The sequence below is a fragment of the Scomber japonicus genome, chromosome 9 (genome assembly GCF_027409825.1).
Source record: "Scomber japonicus isolate fScoJap1 chromosome 9, fScoJap1.pri, whole genome shotgun sequence".
In the NCBI taxonomy this organism is placed as follows: Eukaryota; Metazoa; Chordata; class Actinopteri; order Scombriformes; family Scombridae; genus Scomber; species Scomber japonicus.
This window is the reverse complement of record NC_070586.1, coordinates 1,597,294-1,610,846: the sequence shown is the minus strand read 5'-3', so window position 1 is coordinate 1,610,846 and position 13,553 is coordinate 1,597,294. Positions and strand designations below refer to the sequence as shown.

Below are 13,553 nucleotides of genomic sequence, written 5' to 3'. Positions count from 1 at the left end.
TCACAGGCTGCTGTAGACGGAGGTCCAGTAGTCGACGTACTCTGCTCTCAGGTCGTACCTGAAGAGACCAAACGGCAAACTTACAGCTTTCACATCAGTAAAACACATCAGAACACAGACACCAAAAGACTAGAACCCAGTAGAACTCAGTAGAACTCAATAGAACCCAATAAAACTCAATAGAACTCAGTAGAACCCAGTAGAACTCAGTAGAACCCAGTAGGACCAAGTAGAACCCAGTAGAACCCAGTAGAACCCAGTAGAGCCCAGTAGAACTCAATAAAACCCAATAAAACTCAATAGAACTCAGTAGAACCCAGTAGGACCAAGTAGAACTCAATAAAACCCAATAGAACCCAGTAGGACCCAGTAGAACTCAGTAGAACCCAGTAGGGCCCAGTAGAACCCAGTAGAACTCAATAAGATCCCAGCAGAACTCAATAAGACCCAGCAGAACTCAATAAACCCCAATAAAACCCAGTAGAACTCAATAAAACCCAATAGAACCCAGTAGGACCCAGTAGAACCCAGTAGAGCCCAGTAGAACTCAATAAAACCCAATAAAACTCAATAGAACTCAGTAGAACCCAGTAGGACCCAATGGAACTCAATAAAACCCAATAGAACCCAGTAGGACCCAGTAGAACTCAGTAGAACCCAGTAGGGCCCAGTAGAACCCAGCAGAACTCAATAAGATCCCAGCAGAACTCAATAAGACCCAGTAGAACTCAATAAACCCCAATGAAACCCAGTAGAACTCAATAAAATCCAATAACACCCAGTAGAACCCAGTAGGACCCAGTAGGACCCAGTAGAACTCAATAAAACCAGTAGATACCTGACAGAGGACTTGCTGATGTCGTTGTTGATGGTCAGGTAGGGTCGGTGGTTTTTGGTGAAGGTGGGCCACGGAGCCGGGACTCTACTTTCACCGTTACTGGGATCACTGGGGGAAGAAAGGAGACCAGTTCAGACCAGACCAGACCGGTTCAGACCAGACCAGGTCAGGAGGCTTCCCTCCTAATACCTGAAACACTCACACCAAGACTAAAACTACTTCATCACTTGTTAAACTCACTAAAACTAGTAAATTCCTTCACAATAAAACTAAATTAAAACTAGTCAGACCAGTCCAGACCAGTTCAGACCAGTCCAGACCAGCTCAGACCAGTCCAGACCAGTTCAGACCAGTTCAGACCAGTCCAGACCAGTTCAGACCAGTCCAGACAAATTCAGACCAGTTCAGACCAGTCCAGACCAGTTCAGACCAGTTCAGACCAATTCAGACCAGTTCAGACCAGTCCAGACCAGTTCAGACTAGTCCAGACCAGCTCAGACCAGTCCAGACCAGTTCTTGGGAGCGTACCCGGTCCGGGCGAAGTTGGTCCAGTATGCGATCATGTATCCGGCGAGGTCTCGGTGTCGGGGGAAGTAGGCCAGCGGAGTGGAGAACGGTTTCCCAAACAGGTACTGCAGGTCCTCTGCGTGTTCCGCCTCCACCCAGCTGGGGAACCCGGGGATCCGGGTCTCCATGTTGAACAGGTAGGAGTAGGTCCGGGCGCCACTGAGGGACAAATCAGGCAGAACCATTTCAGAACCTTAGAACCGTAGCAAAACGACATGCTAACATAGAACTCAGTAGAACTCGGTAGACCTCAGTAGAACACAGAACACAGTAGAACTCAGTAGAACACAGAACACAGTAGAACTCAGTAGAACTCGGTAGACCTCAGTAGAACACAGAACTCAGTAGAACTCGGTAGGACTCAGTAGAACCCAATATAACTCAGTAGAACCCAGTAGAACCCAGTAGAACCCAATATAACTCGGTAGAACTCAGTAGAACTCAGTAGAACCCAATATAACTCGGTAGAACTCAGAAGAACACAGAACACGGTAGAACACAGAACTCAGTAGAACTCGGTTCCACCGTGAGCCCGTCGGACGTCACCTGGTGCTGTTGGCATGGAGACGGAGGGCGGTCTGAGTCGGGACCAGGAACAGGAAGTCGGTCTCTATGTCGGCCACGGTCTTCTTCATCAGCGCCGGGTCGGGAACCGAACCCCACGGCCGCGAGTACACGTCGAACGCCGAGCTGACGGCCGCACTTCCTTTCTCCTTCGTCAGTCCGGCCAGCAGACCTCTGACTGCAGCTCTGAGGAGAACAAAAATGTCATAGTGGTGTAACCATAAAAACTTTGGAAGGAAGGAAGGAAGGAAGGAGGGAAGGAAGGAAGGAAGGAAGGAGGGAAGGAAGGAAGGAAGGAAGGAAGAACAGAAGGAAGGAAGGAGAATATATTAGAGGATTATGGTAAAAATGTCTAAGTGGTGTAACCATAATAACTTTGGAAGGAAGGAAGGAAGGAACGAACGAACGAAGGAGGGAAGGAAGGAAGGAGGGAGGGAGGATGGAAGGAAAGGAGGGAAGGAAGGAAGGAAGGGAGGGAGTGAGGGAGGGAGGGAGGAAGGAAGGAAGGAAGGAAGGTAGGACAGAAGGAAGGAAGGAAGGAAGGAACGAACGAAGGAGGGAAGGAAGGAAGGAAGGAAGGAAGGACAGAAGGAAGGAAGAATATATTAGAGGATTATGGTAAAAATATGTGTAGGTGGTGTAACCATAAAAACTTTGGAAGGAAACACATCTGTTATACTCTGCTGTTTGCTCCGACTCTGGAAAGTTTTAAATTTGCTTCAGACTCTTTGCATCGGCTTTTAATCCTTACTCATAATTGTTCTTTTATTTTATGTTGTGTGTTAAGCTTGTACAGCACTTTGGTAACTGAGGTTGTTTTAAATGTGCTATATAAATCAACTTTGACTTGACTTAAACACACTGTAGCTGATCAAATATTTAATGTTCATCATTCTTTTGTGGTTACACCATTTGACAGTTTCAGGAGCATTCAGTCTTTCGGTATAAAATGGGTCAAATGTCATTTCAAATCTCTCTTATTGATCTTTTTTTAATGTATTGATTATATTGAACTGGGCGTAACCTCCATGCGGAGTTCAGTCTGAATTTATCTAGAAAGCCAACTCCCTTCCTTCCTTCCTTCCTTCCTTCCTTCCTTCCTTGACTCTCTTATTGATCTTTTTTAATTTATTGATTATATTGAACTGGGCGTAACCTCCATGATGTCTTGCTGCGGAGTTCAGTCTGAATTTATCTAGAAAACCAACTCCCTTCCTTCCTTCCTTCCTTCCTTCTTCCTCCCTTCCTTCCTTCCTTCCTTGACTCTCCTATTGATCTTTTTTAATATATTGATTATATTGAACTGGGCGTAACCTCCATGATGTCTTGCTGCGGAGTTCAGTCTGAATTCAGTCCCTTCCTTCCTTCCTTCTTTCCTTCCTTCCTTCCTTCCTCTCTCCTTCCTTCCTTCTGTCCTTCCTTCCTTCTGTCCTTCCTTCCTTCCTTCCCTCCTTCCTTTCCTCCCTTCTTTCTTTCCTCCCCCTAACTTCTTTCCTCCTTTCCTCCCTTCTTTCTCCCTTCCTCGCTTGCTCCTACCTTCCTTCCTTCCTTCCTTCTTTCCTCGGTCCTCCCTTCCTCCTTTCCTTTCCTCCCTCCCTTCCTTCCTTCCTTCCTTCTTTCCTCGGTCCTCCCTTCCTCCTTTCCTTTCCTCCCTCCCTTCCTCCCTCCTTTCCTTCCTTCTTCCTCCATTCCTTCCCTCATTCCTTCCTCCCTTCTTTCTTTCCTTCCTTCCTGCCTTCTTTCTTTCCTTCCTTCCTCCCTCCTTTCCTTCATTCCTTCCTTTTTCCTCCCTTCCTTCCCTCCTTCCTCCCTCCTTTCTTTCTTTCCTTCCTTCCTTCCTTGACTCGAGGACAACAGGAGGGATAAAACCAACAAAAATATAAATGTACATTTTAACAAACCTGATGCTGCTTTTAAAACTAGTTTAACATATTTATGGATTCATCATCTTACCAACACTTTACAGACTGATAGTATTGTATTTATGTTGTTGGTATTATCAAAATAAACTTCCTGTTAGCGCTCACTGGAAGGAAGGATGGTAGGATAGAAGGAAGGAAGGAAGGAAAGAAAGAAGGAAGGACAGAAGGAAGGAAGGAAGGGAGGGAGGCAGGGAGGAAGGAAGGAAGGAAGGAAGGGAGGGAGGCAGGAAGGAAGGAAGGGAGGAAGGAACGAAAGAACGAAGGAACGAAGGGAGGAAGGAAAGACAGAAGGAAGGAAGGGAGGGAGGCAGGGAGGAAGGAAGGAAGGAAGGAAGGGAGGGAGGCAGGAAGGAAGGAAGGGAGGAAGGAACGAAAGAAGGAAGGAACGAAAGAACGAAGGAACGAAGGGAGGAAGGAAAGACAGAAGGAAGGAAGGGAGGGAGGCAGGGAGAAAGGAAGGTAGGAAGGAATGAAGGAAGGAAGGAAGGTAGGATAGAAGGAAGGAAGGAAGGAAAGACAGAAGGAAGGAAGGAAGGGAGGGAGGCAGGGAGGAAGGAAGGATGGAAGGAAGGAAGGAAAGAAGGAAAGACAGAAGGAAGGATAGAAGGAAGGAAGGACAGAAGGAAGGAAGGAAGGAAGGAAGGAAGGAAGAAAGGAAAGAAGGAAGGAAAGCTCACTCGGTGGTGTTTCCTTTCTTCTGGTTGATGGAGGGAACGTCGACGCCGGCGAAGATGTGTCCGTCCATGCTGTTGATGCCGGCCATGTAATCGAAGTCGGCCGCGTTGTGGAACAGACGGCTCGGATGGTCGGGGATGAAATCACCGTCGATCACCGGAGAGAACTCCAGAAGATCCATGACGGTGCCTGCAGAGAGGATCCACAGAGGGTCATGTCTCCTCCTTTCCTTCCTCCCTCCCTCCCTCCCTCCCTCCCTCCCTCCCTCCCTCCTTCCTTCCTCCTTTCCTTCCTCCTTCCTTCCTTCCTCCCTTCCTCCTTTCCTCCCTCCAGAAGATCCATGACGGTGCCTGCAGAGAGGATCCACAGAGGGTCACGTCTCCTCCTTTCCTTCCCTCCCTCCCTCCCTCCCTCTCTCCCTCCCTCCCTCCTTCCTTCCTCCTTTCCTTCCTCCTTCCTTCCTTCCTCCCTTCCTCCTTTCCTCCCTCCAGAAGATCCATGACGGTGCCTGCAGAGAGGATCCACAGAGGGTCACATCTCCTCCTTTCCTTCCCTCCCTCCCTCCCTCTCTCCCTCCCTCCCTCCTACCTTTCTTCCTTCCTTCTTTCCTCCTTTCCTTCCCTCCCTCCCTCCCTCTCTCCCTCCCTCCTTCCTTCCTTCCTCCTTTCCTTCCTCCTTCGACGCCTGCAGAGAGGATCCACAGAGGGTCACGTCTCTACGGCTTCAGGTGTTAAAGGATAACTACCGTTTTTTACAACCTGGAACTTATTTCTAGCATAAAATACAATCATTTACTCACTCAGACAACAACGGGGAACCGAAGCTCAGCCTCTATATAACACATTATCTGCCCTCCTTCCTTTCTTTCTTCCTTCCTCCTTTCCTCCCTCCCTCCATCCTACCTTCCTTCCTTCCTGCCTTCCTTCTTTCCTCCTTCCTTCCTTCCTTCTTTCCTCCTCCCTTCCTTCCCTCCCTCCCTCCCTCCCTCCATCCTTCCTGCCTTCCTTCTTTCCTCCTTCCTTCCTTCTTTCCTTCCCTCTGTCCCTCCCTCCTTCCTTCCTTCCTTCCTCCTTTCCTTACTCCCTCCCTCCTTTCTTTCCTTCTTCCTCCCTTTCTTCCTCCTTTCCTTCCTCCTTCCTTCATCCTTCCTCTTCCTTCCTAATGTACTCTCATTATACGGATATACGCAGCGCTCCACTGGAGAACGACTCCACATGACACCAAAGTTGTCTGGGTGAATAAATTATCGTATTTTATCCTAGAAATGAGGTCCAGGTTGTAAAAAATGGTAATTATCCTTTAAATATGATAAACGGGGAACGATGTTTGTATTTAAAGGTTCACTGTTCAGATTTATTGTTATTATATAAAAAGGATTTCTCTCAGAAGTTCAACTACACAATCTGATCCCAAGTGGGCCAGTAAAACATTATATAATAATGTCTAAATAATGTATAATATTTATATTTTACTATAATAAAATCATCTATTAAAGAAAACATGAACAGCCTGAGATGTCTCCAGTAAAATAAACAATTTCAACAATATCACGTCTCAGTTTTTGACTCATTATTTCACACAGAAGCTGCTGATTGATGTTTGATATATGAATGTTTTAAATATGATATGATCACAATAAGTATTCATTATTATTACAGATAACTGGATTCTGGTCAGGGTGATGAAAAAACCCTGAAGCAGAAAAAAAAAAAAAAAAAAAAAACATACTTTGCAAAGTCCTTTGGGCCAGATTGGATCGGTTGGCGGGCCGGTTCTGGCCTGCGGACCGCATGTTTGACACCTCTGAACTAAGATGTTATGATTAAAGCTAATGAATCCTTAACTGTGTGATCAAGTTTACTCCCTTTAAAAAGACAGTTTGGACTAAATGTGTCATTGTTCCTGTTGAAGAGACCAAACGTTCCTGTGTGTGTGTGTGTGTGTGTGTGTGTGTGTTAGTGTGTGTGTGTGTGTGTGAGCTTCAGGTGTTTCCTGCTCCGTCTGCAGCAGAAACACCAGAGAAGTAAATTCTGCCCCCTGCTGGTCAAAGTGTGTTACTGCAGCTTTAATCTCATGAAGTGAAGCCTCGTGTTTCAGGCTCAGTTTATTTAGATTATTTGAATTATTTGTAGTTTAGTTTATTTGTATTATTTGTATTATTTGGTGTGCTGACCTTTTCCCAGAATCAGCAGCACGTCGATCTTTCCCGCCATGGTGAGACCGACCGGGTCCGACATCTTCAGACACGTCAGCATCTCGTCCTCGTTTGTCCTCCAGCAGCCGACCTTTCTGGCCACCTGCAGACAGGAAGCAGCTTCAACATGAGGCGAGTCATCAGGAAATAAACCAGAACTTTAATTATATATTGCTCATATTAACTAATCCTTCATTCATTTCATCCATAAAGTGACAAAACCTGCAGAATGCTTTTAAATGTGTTTGTTGCTTCTTTTTAAAATAAAATAAAATAACATGAACTTTATAATCACTGTAGACCAGAGAGGAGTCAAACTCATTTTCATTCGAGGGCCACAAACAGGAAGGCAGAAAGGAAGGAAGGTGAGAAGGAAAGATAAGGAGAAGGAAGAAAGGACAGGTGCAAGGAAGGAAAGAATAAAAGTGAAGAAGGAAGAAAGGAAAGATTGGAAAAGAAGACAGGGAGGAAAGATGGAAGGAAGGAAGGGAGGAAGGGAGGAAGGACAGATGGAAGGATGCGTGGAAGGAAGGAAGGAGAAGAAGTCAGGAAGGAAAGATGGAAGGAAGGAAGGAAGGAAGGATGGAAAGATGGAAGGAAGGAAAGAATGAAGGAAGGGAAGGATGGAAGGAAGGAAGGAAGGATGGAAAGATGGAAGGAAGGAAGGAGAAGAAGACAGGAAGGAAAGATGGAAGGAAGGAAGGAAGGAAGGAAGGAAGGAAGGAAGGAAGGAAGGCCATAGATGAGATAGATATAAAATATAAGTTGAGCAGTTTGACCTTCTTGGTGAGAGCCATCGGATTCTTCTGGAGAGCCCAAGGACTGAGAGCGACGCCGCCCTGAGTGATCGCTCTACGGAATAACCCTTTACTGTAGGGAGACAGCATCTGGGGACAAAGAGAATAAACCTTTACTGTAGAGAGACAGCATCTGGGGACAAAGAGAATAGACCTTTACTGTAGGGAGACAGCATCTGAGGACAAAGAGAGAATAACCCTTTACTGTATAGAGACAGCATCTGAGGACAAAGAGAATAACCCTTTACTGTAGGGAGACAGCATCTGAGGACAAAGAGAATAACCCTTTACTGTAGGGAGACAGCATCTGAGGACAAAGAGAATAAACCTTTACTGTAGAGAGACAGCATCTGAGGACAAAGAGAATAACCCTTTACTGTAGGGAGACAGCATCTGAGGACAAAGAGAATAACCCTTTACTGTAGGGAGACAGCATCTGAGGACAAAGAGAATAAACCTTTACTGTAGGGAGACAGCATCTGAGGACAAAGAGAGAATAACCCTTTACTGTAGGGAGACAGCATCTGAGGACAAAGACAGAGAATAACCCTTTACTGTAGAGAGACAGCATCTGAGGACAAAGAGAATAACCCTTTACTATAGGGAGACAGCATCTGAGGACAAAGAGAATAACCCTTTACTGTAGGGAGACAGCATCTGAGGACAAAGACAATAACCCTTTACTGTAGGGAGACAGCATCTGAGGACAAAGACAATAACCCTTTACTGTAGGGAGACAGCATCTGAGGACAGAATAACCCTTTACTGTAGGGAGGCAGCATCTGAGGACAAAGAGAATAACCCTTTACTGTAGGGAGACAGCATCTGAGGACAAAGAGAATAAACCTTTACTGTAGGGAGACAGCATCTGAGGACAAAGAGAGAGAATAACCCTTTACTGTAGGGAGACAGCATCTGAGGACAAAGAGAGAGAATAACCCTTTACTGTAGGGAGACAGCATCTGAGGACAAAGAGAATAACCCTTTACTGTAGGGAGACAGCATCTGAGGACAAAGAGAATAACCCTTTACTGTAGAGAGACATCATCTGAGGACAAAGAGAATAACCCCTTACTGTAGGGAGACAGCATCTGAGGACACAGAGAATAACCCTTTACTGTAGGGAGACAGCATCTGAGGACAAAGAGAATAACCCTTTACTGTAGGGAGACAGCATCTGAGGACAAAGAGAGAGAATAACCCTTTACTGTAGAGAGACATCATCTGAGGACAAAGAGAATAACCCTTTACTGTAGGGAGACAGCATCTGAGGACAAAGAGAGAATAACCCTTTACTGTAGGGAGACAGCATCTGGGGACAAAGAGAGAGAATAAACCTTTACAGTAGGGAGACAGCATCTGAGGACAAAGAGAATAACCCTTTACTGTAGAGAGACAGCATCTGAGGACAAAGAGAATAACCCTTTACTGTAGGGAGACAGCATCTGAGGACAAAGAGAATAACCCTTTACTGTAGGGAGACAGCATCTGGGGACAAAGAGAATAACCCTTTACTGTAGGGAGACAGCATCTGAGGACAAAGAGAGAGAATAACCCTTTACTGTAGAGAGACAGCATCTGAGGACAAAGAGAATAACCCTTTACTGTAGGGAGACAGCATCTGAGGACAAAGAGAATAACCCTTTACTGTAGGGAGACAGCATCTGAGGACAAAGAGAATAACCCTTTACTGTAGGGAGATAGCATCTGAGGACAGAATAACCCTTTACTGTAGGGAGACAGCATCTGAGGACAAAGAGAATAACCCTTTACTGTAGGGAGACAGCATCTGAGGACAAAGAGAATAACCCTTTACTGTAGGGAGACAGCATCTGAGGACAAAGAGAATACTTCATGTCTGACCTGGTAGCTGACGCTGGCGGCTCCAGCTGATTGGCCGAAGATGGTGATGTTGTCCGGGTTTCCTCCGAACGCTGCGATGTTCCTGCGGATCCAGGAGATGGCGGCGTGCTGATCCCACAGGCCGTAGTTACCTGGGGGGGGGGCGTGGGAGGAGGGGGGGGGGGATTAATCACAGACTGTATAATAGAAACAGACGTAACATCCGTGACGTCACCCATTGGTTTGTGGACTGCTGCTCGGAAGCCAATAGTTTCTAATCTAGGCAGCGGCCATCTTGAACATTTCAGGTGCATGCTGGGAAAAATAAAAATACAGATTCTACTTATATGGACTTGAGGCGGGGCCATGGGCGGAGCGGGGAGGTTGCTATGGTTGCGAGGGCTGGATCTCGAGGACATTGGTCAATCAACCTGTCAATCAGGACGTAGCCACGCCCTAATGCATACCCTGCTTTATCGTCACATATAAAATCAGGGAGGCCAAAATGTCCCAAATGAACATCATACTGCATTGAAGAAGGCTTTAAACTAGCGATTGAGACCATAAACACATTTTGAAAACGTTTACTGAGGTTAGAAATCAAGTGAGAAGTTGGTGAATTCTCCATTGACTTGTATAGAGACGGTCGCCCCCTGGTGGCCTTTTGATAGAATGCAGCTCTAAGTTACTTCTCCATTGACTTGTATAGAGACGGTCGCCCCCTGGTGGCCTTTTGATAGAATGCAGCTCTAAGTTACTTCTCCATTGACTTGTATAGAGACGGTCGCCCCCTGGTGGCCTTTTGATAGAATGCAGCTCTAAGTTACTTCTCCATTGACTTGTTGTGATGTTTACTTGCTCATGTACAGGGTTAGTAGAGAGAGACTGGAGGCAGAGAGGGGGGGGAATGACATGCAGGAAAGGACCGCTCGGTGGGGGATTCAAACCGGGGTCTGTAGCCCCAACATATGGCAACATATGGGGCGGGTGCTCTACCTTGTTTGATCTTGTTTTAATGAATAAATGAACTTTATTATACCAGCAGTACGATGACACGTTTCTCTTAATAACTAAGATCAAAGCTGCAGAAACACGTGTGAGTAACGCGTTTGTCCTCGTATCACACACACCTGTTTGTCCTCCATCACACGGTCACATGATCACATCACTGCAGCGTTCAGCAGCTGAGCTAACACACACACTTTCCCTGCTAATAGACACTGATAACACACACACACACACACACAGACAGACACACACACACACACACACACACACACAGAGACACACACACACACACACACACACTTTCCCTGCTAATATACACTGATAACACAGACACACACACACACACACACACACACACAGAGAGAGACACACACACACACTTTCCCTGCTAATATACACTGATAACACACACACACACACACAGACACACACACACACACACACACACACACACACTTGATGGGAAACCTCCAGCAGTTGAATCTGATCAGAAAACAAACTTTAAGTGTAAGGGTCAGGGTTAGGGTTCTGCCTGCTGTGGTTGCTATGGTTACCGCTGGGTTAGGGTCAGACAGGGTTAACTGGATCCTGGACTCCCTGACCAACCATCTATAACTGGATCCTGGACTTCCTGACCAACCATCTATAACTGGATCCTGGACTTCCTGACCAACCATCTGTAACTGGATCCTGGACTTCTTGACCAACCATCTGTAACTGGATCCTGGACTTCTTGACCAACCATCTGTAACTGGATCCTGGACTTCCTGACCAACCATCTGTAACTGGATCCTGGACTTCTTGACCAACCATCTGTAACTGGATCCTGGACTTCCTGACCAACCATCTATAACTGGATCCTGGACTCCCTGACCAACCATCTATAACTGGATCCTGGACTTCCTGACCAACCATCTATAACTGGATCCTGGACTTCCTGACCAACCATCTATAACTGGATCCTGGACTTCCTGACCAACCATCTATAACTGGATCCTGGACTTCTTGACCAACCATCTATAACTGGATCCTGGACTCCCTGACCAACCATCTATAACTGGATCCTGGACTCCCTGACCAACCATCTATAACTGGATCCTGGACTCCCTGACCAACCATCTGTAACTGGATCCTGGACTTCCTGACCAACCATCTATAACTGGATCCTGGACTTCCTGAAACAACCATCAATAACTGGATCCTGGACTTCCTGATCAACCATCTATAACTGGATCCTGGACTCCCTGACCAACCATCTATAACTGGATCCTGGACTTCCTGACCAACCATCTATAACTGGATCCTGGACTTCCTGATCAACCATCTATAACTGGATCCTGGACTTCCTGACCAACCATCTATAACTGGATCCTGGACTTCCTGATCAACCATCTATAACTGGATCCTGGACTCCCTGACCAACCGGCTCCAGACTGACTCTCATCCTGAACTCTGGTGTTCCTCAGGGATCTGTCCTGAGCCCTGACTGTCAGCCTCTACATCGAGTTACTTACTAGGTTATATCGGATCGGCTGATATTTAGCATTTTATGCAGTTAGTGAGATCGGCTGTAAAGTCTTAATTATCCGATCCGATCAATGTTAGGTTAGGTTACTTTATTGGTCTCCCTAGGGAGAAATGTATCTTGGAGACAGGGACAGTGTTGCATAAATAACATACAATAAAAAACAAAACAACATGCAATACAGACATACGGTAAAAAGACAGACAGTGGTGGAACAAATGCAACCTGACATTGGATGATCCTACTCATGTACCGCCATACACCCCCCCCCACACATTAATTCCATCATAAATATAGGTTCAGTCACACATCCCAGCACTCCATCACAGACACTCATACATCCACACACTATCTGGAGTCATAATACACAAATTCATTTCCATACGCAAAACCATCACATACATTCATTTCTGGTTGTTAAGAAGCTTAATTGATACAGGAACAAAAGAGTGTTTATATCGATTGTGCCTGCAGGAAGTCTATATCTCTTCCCAGAATTCAGAAGAGCATATTCAGTGTTCAACACGTGAGCACTGTCCGATAAAATGGCATTTGCCTGTTGTTCCCATAATCTTACCTGCAGTTCTAACTAGGCTTGAGATCTCAGCTCTGGATTTAACTGTTAGATTACCAAACCAGCTGGTGATTCCATAGCGGAGGACTGACTCAATTGTTGCTCTGTAAAAAATCATTAATATTTCTACAGACTCCAAAAACTCTGAGCCTACGTAAAAAATGAAGACGCTGGTGGATTCTGGCACACACATTGGCCACCTGTGTGCGCCAGCTCAGGTCGCTGTCAACGTGTACTCCCAAGTACTTGAAGGTTTTCACCTGTTTGATATCTTGGCCATGGACGGCCACAGGACTATGGTCTCCAACTGATCTAGGATCAAGCAGCATCTCTACAGATTTGGTTGTGTTAATATGCAGCAGATTCGCATCACACCAGTTGACAAACTTGTCAACCGCAGTTCGGTGAACACTTAAATTATTATTGGCATTGAGCAGGCTAAGAATGACTGTGTCATCAGAAAATGTTACTATGAATTGGCTTGGCTCAGAACTGACACAGTCGTTGTGACAACGTGAACAGAAAAGGTGAACTGACACACCCCTGAGGGGCACCAGTGCTACATTCAGCCAAATCAGACAGAGCTGAGTTGAACTTGACCTGCTGTGGCCTATTAGATAAAAAGGAGTAGTACCACCTCACTAAAAAAGGGTTAACATTCAACTGAACTAGTTTTTTAAGAAGGATGTGTGGCTGGATGAGATTAAAAGCAGAACTAAAATCGACAAAAAGAAGTCTGACATATCCAGCTGGATTTTCTAGGTGCTTCAGGGCAAGATGCATTATAGTCGCTATAGCATCACTCGTGCTGCGATTCTTAGTATAGGCAAACTGATATTTATCAAGCACTGGTTCCACAGCTATTCGAAGTTTCCCTATCAAGATCTTCTCTAGTGATTTAAAAACATTTTAGGTTATGGCCACCGGCCGGTAGTCTACTTGGGACTGACCTTTTTAGGTATGGGAATTACCATTGATTTTTTCCAGAGCCTTGGCACTGTATACGTATCTATGGAGAGCTGGAATAGTTTCTGCCAGGCCGGAGAC

The 13,553-nt window shown here is 45.8% G+C and overlaps 1 protein-coding gene across 1 annotated transcript in view; it reads right to left on the bottom strand.

The window, feature by feature from the left end:
- LOC128364244 (bile salt-activated lipase-like) overlaps window positions 1–13,553 on the bottom strand; it is a 16,887-nt gene continuing 3,334 nt past the window's right edge. Inside the window, exons 5-12 of the mRNA XM_053324784.1 lie at window positions 9,421–9,551; window positions 7,540–7,647; window positions 6,740–6,863; window positions 4,569–4,755; window positions 1,952–2,155; window positions 1,367–1,564; window positions 839–946; window positions 1–58 (exon numbers count right to left, since the gene is read on the bottom strand). Coding sequence (XP_053180759.1) covers window positions 1–58; window positions 839–946; window positions 1,367–1,564; window positions 1,952–2,155; window positions 4,569–4,755; window positions 6,740–6,863; window positions 7,540–7,647; window positions 9,421–9,551 — 1,118 coding nt within the window. The remainder of the gene's footprint in view (window positions 59–838; window positions 947–1,366; window positions 1,565–1,951; window positions 2,156–4,568; window positions 4,756–6,739; window positions 6,864–7,539; window positions 7,648–9,420; window positions 9,552–13,553) is intronic.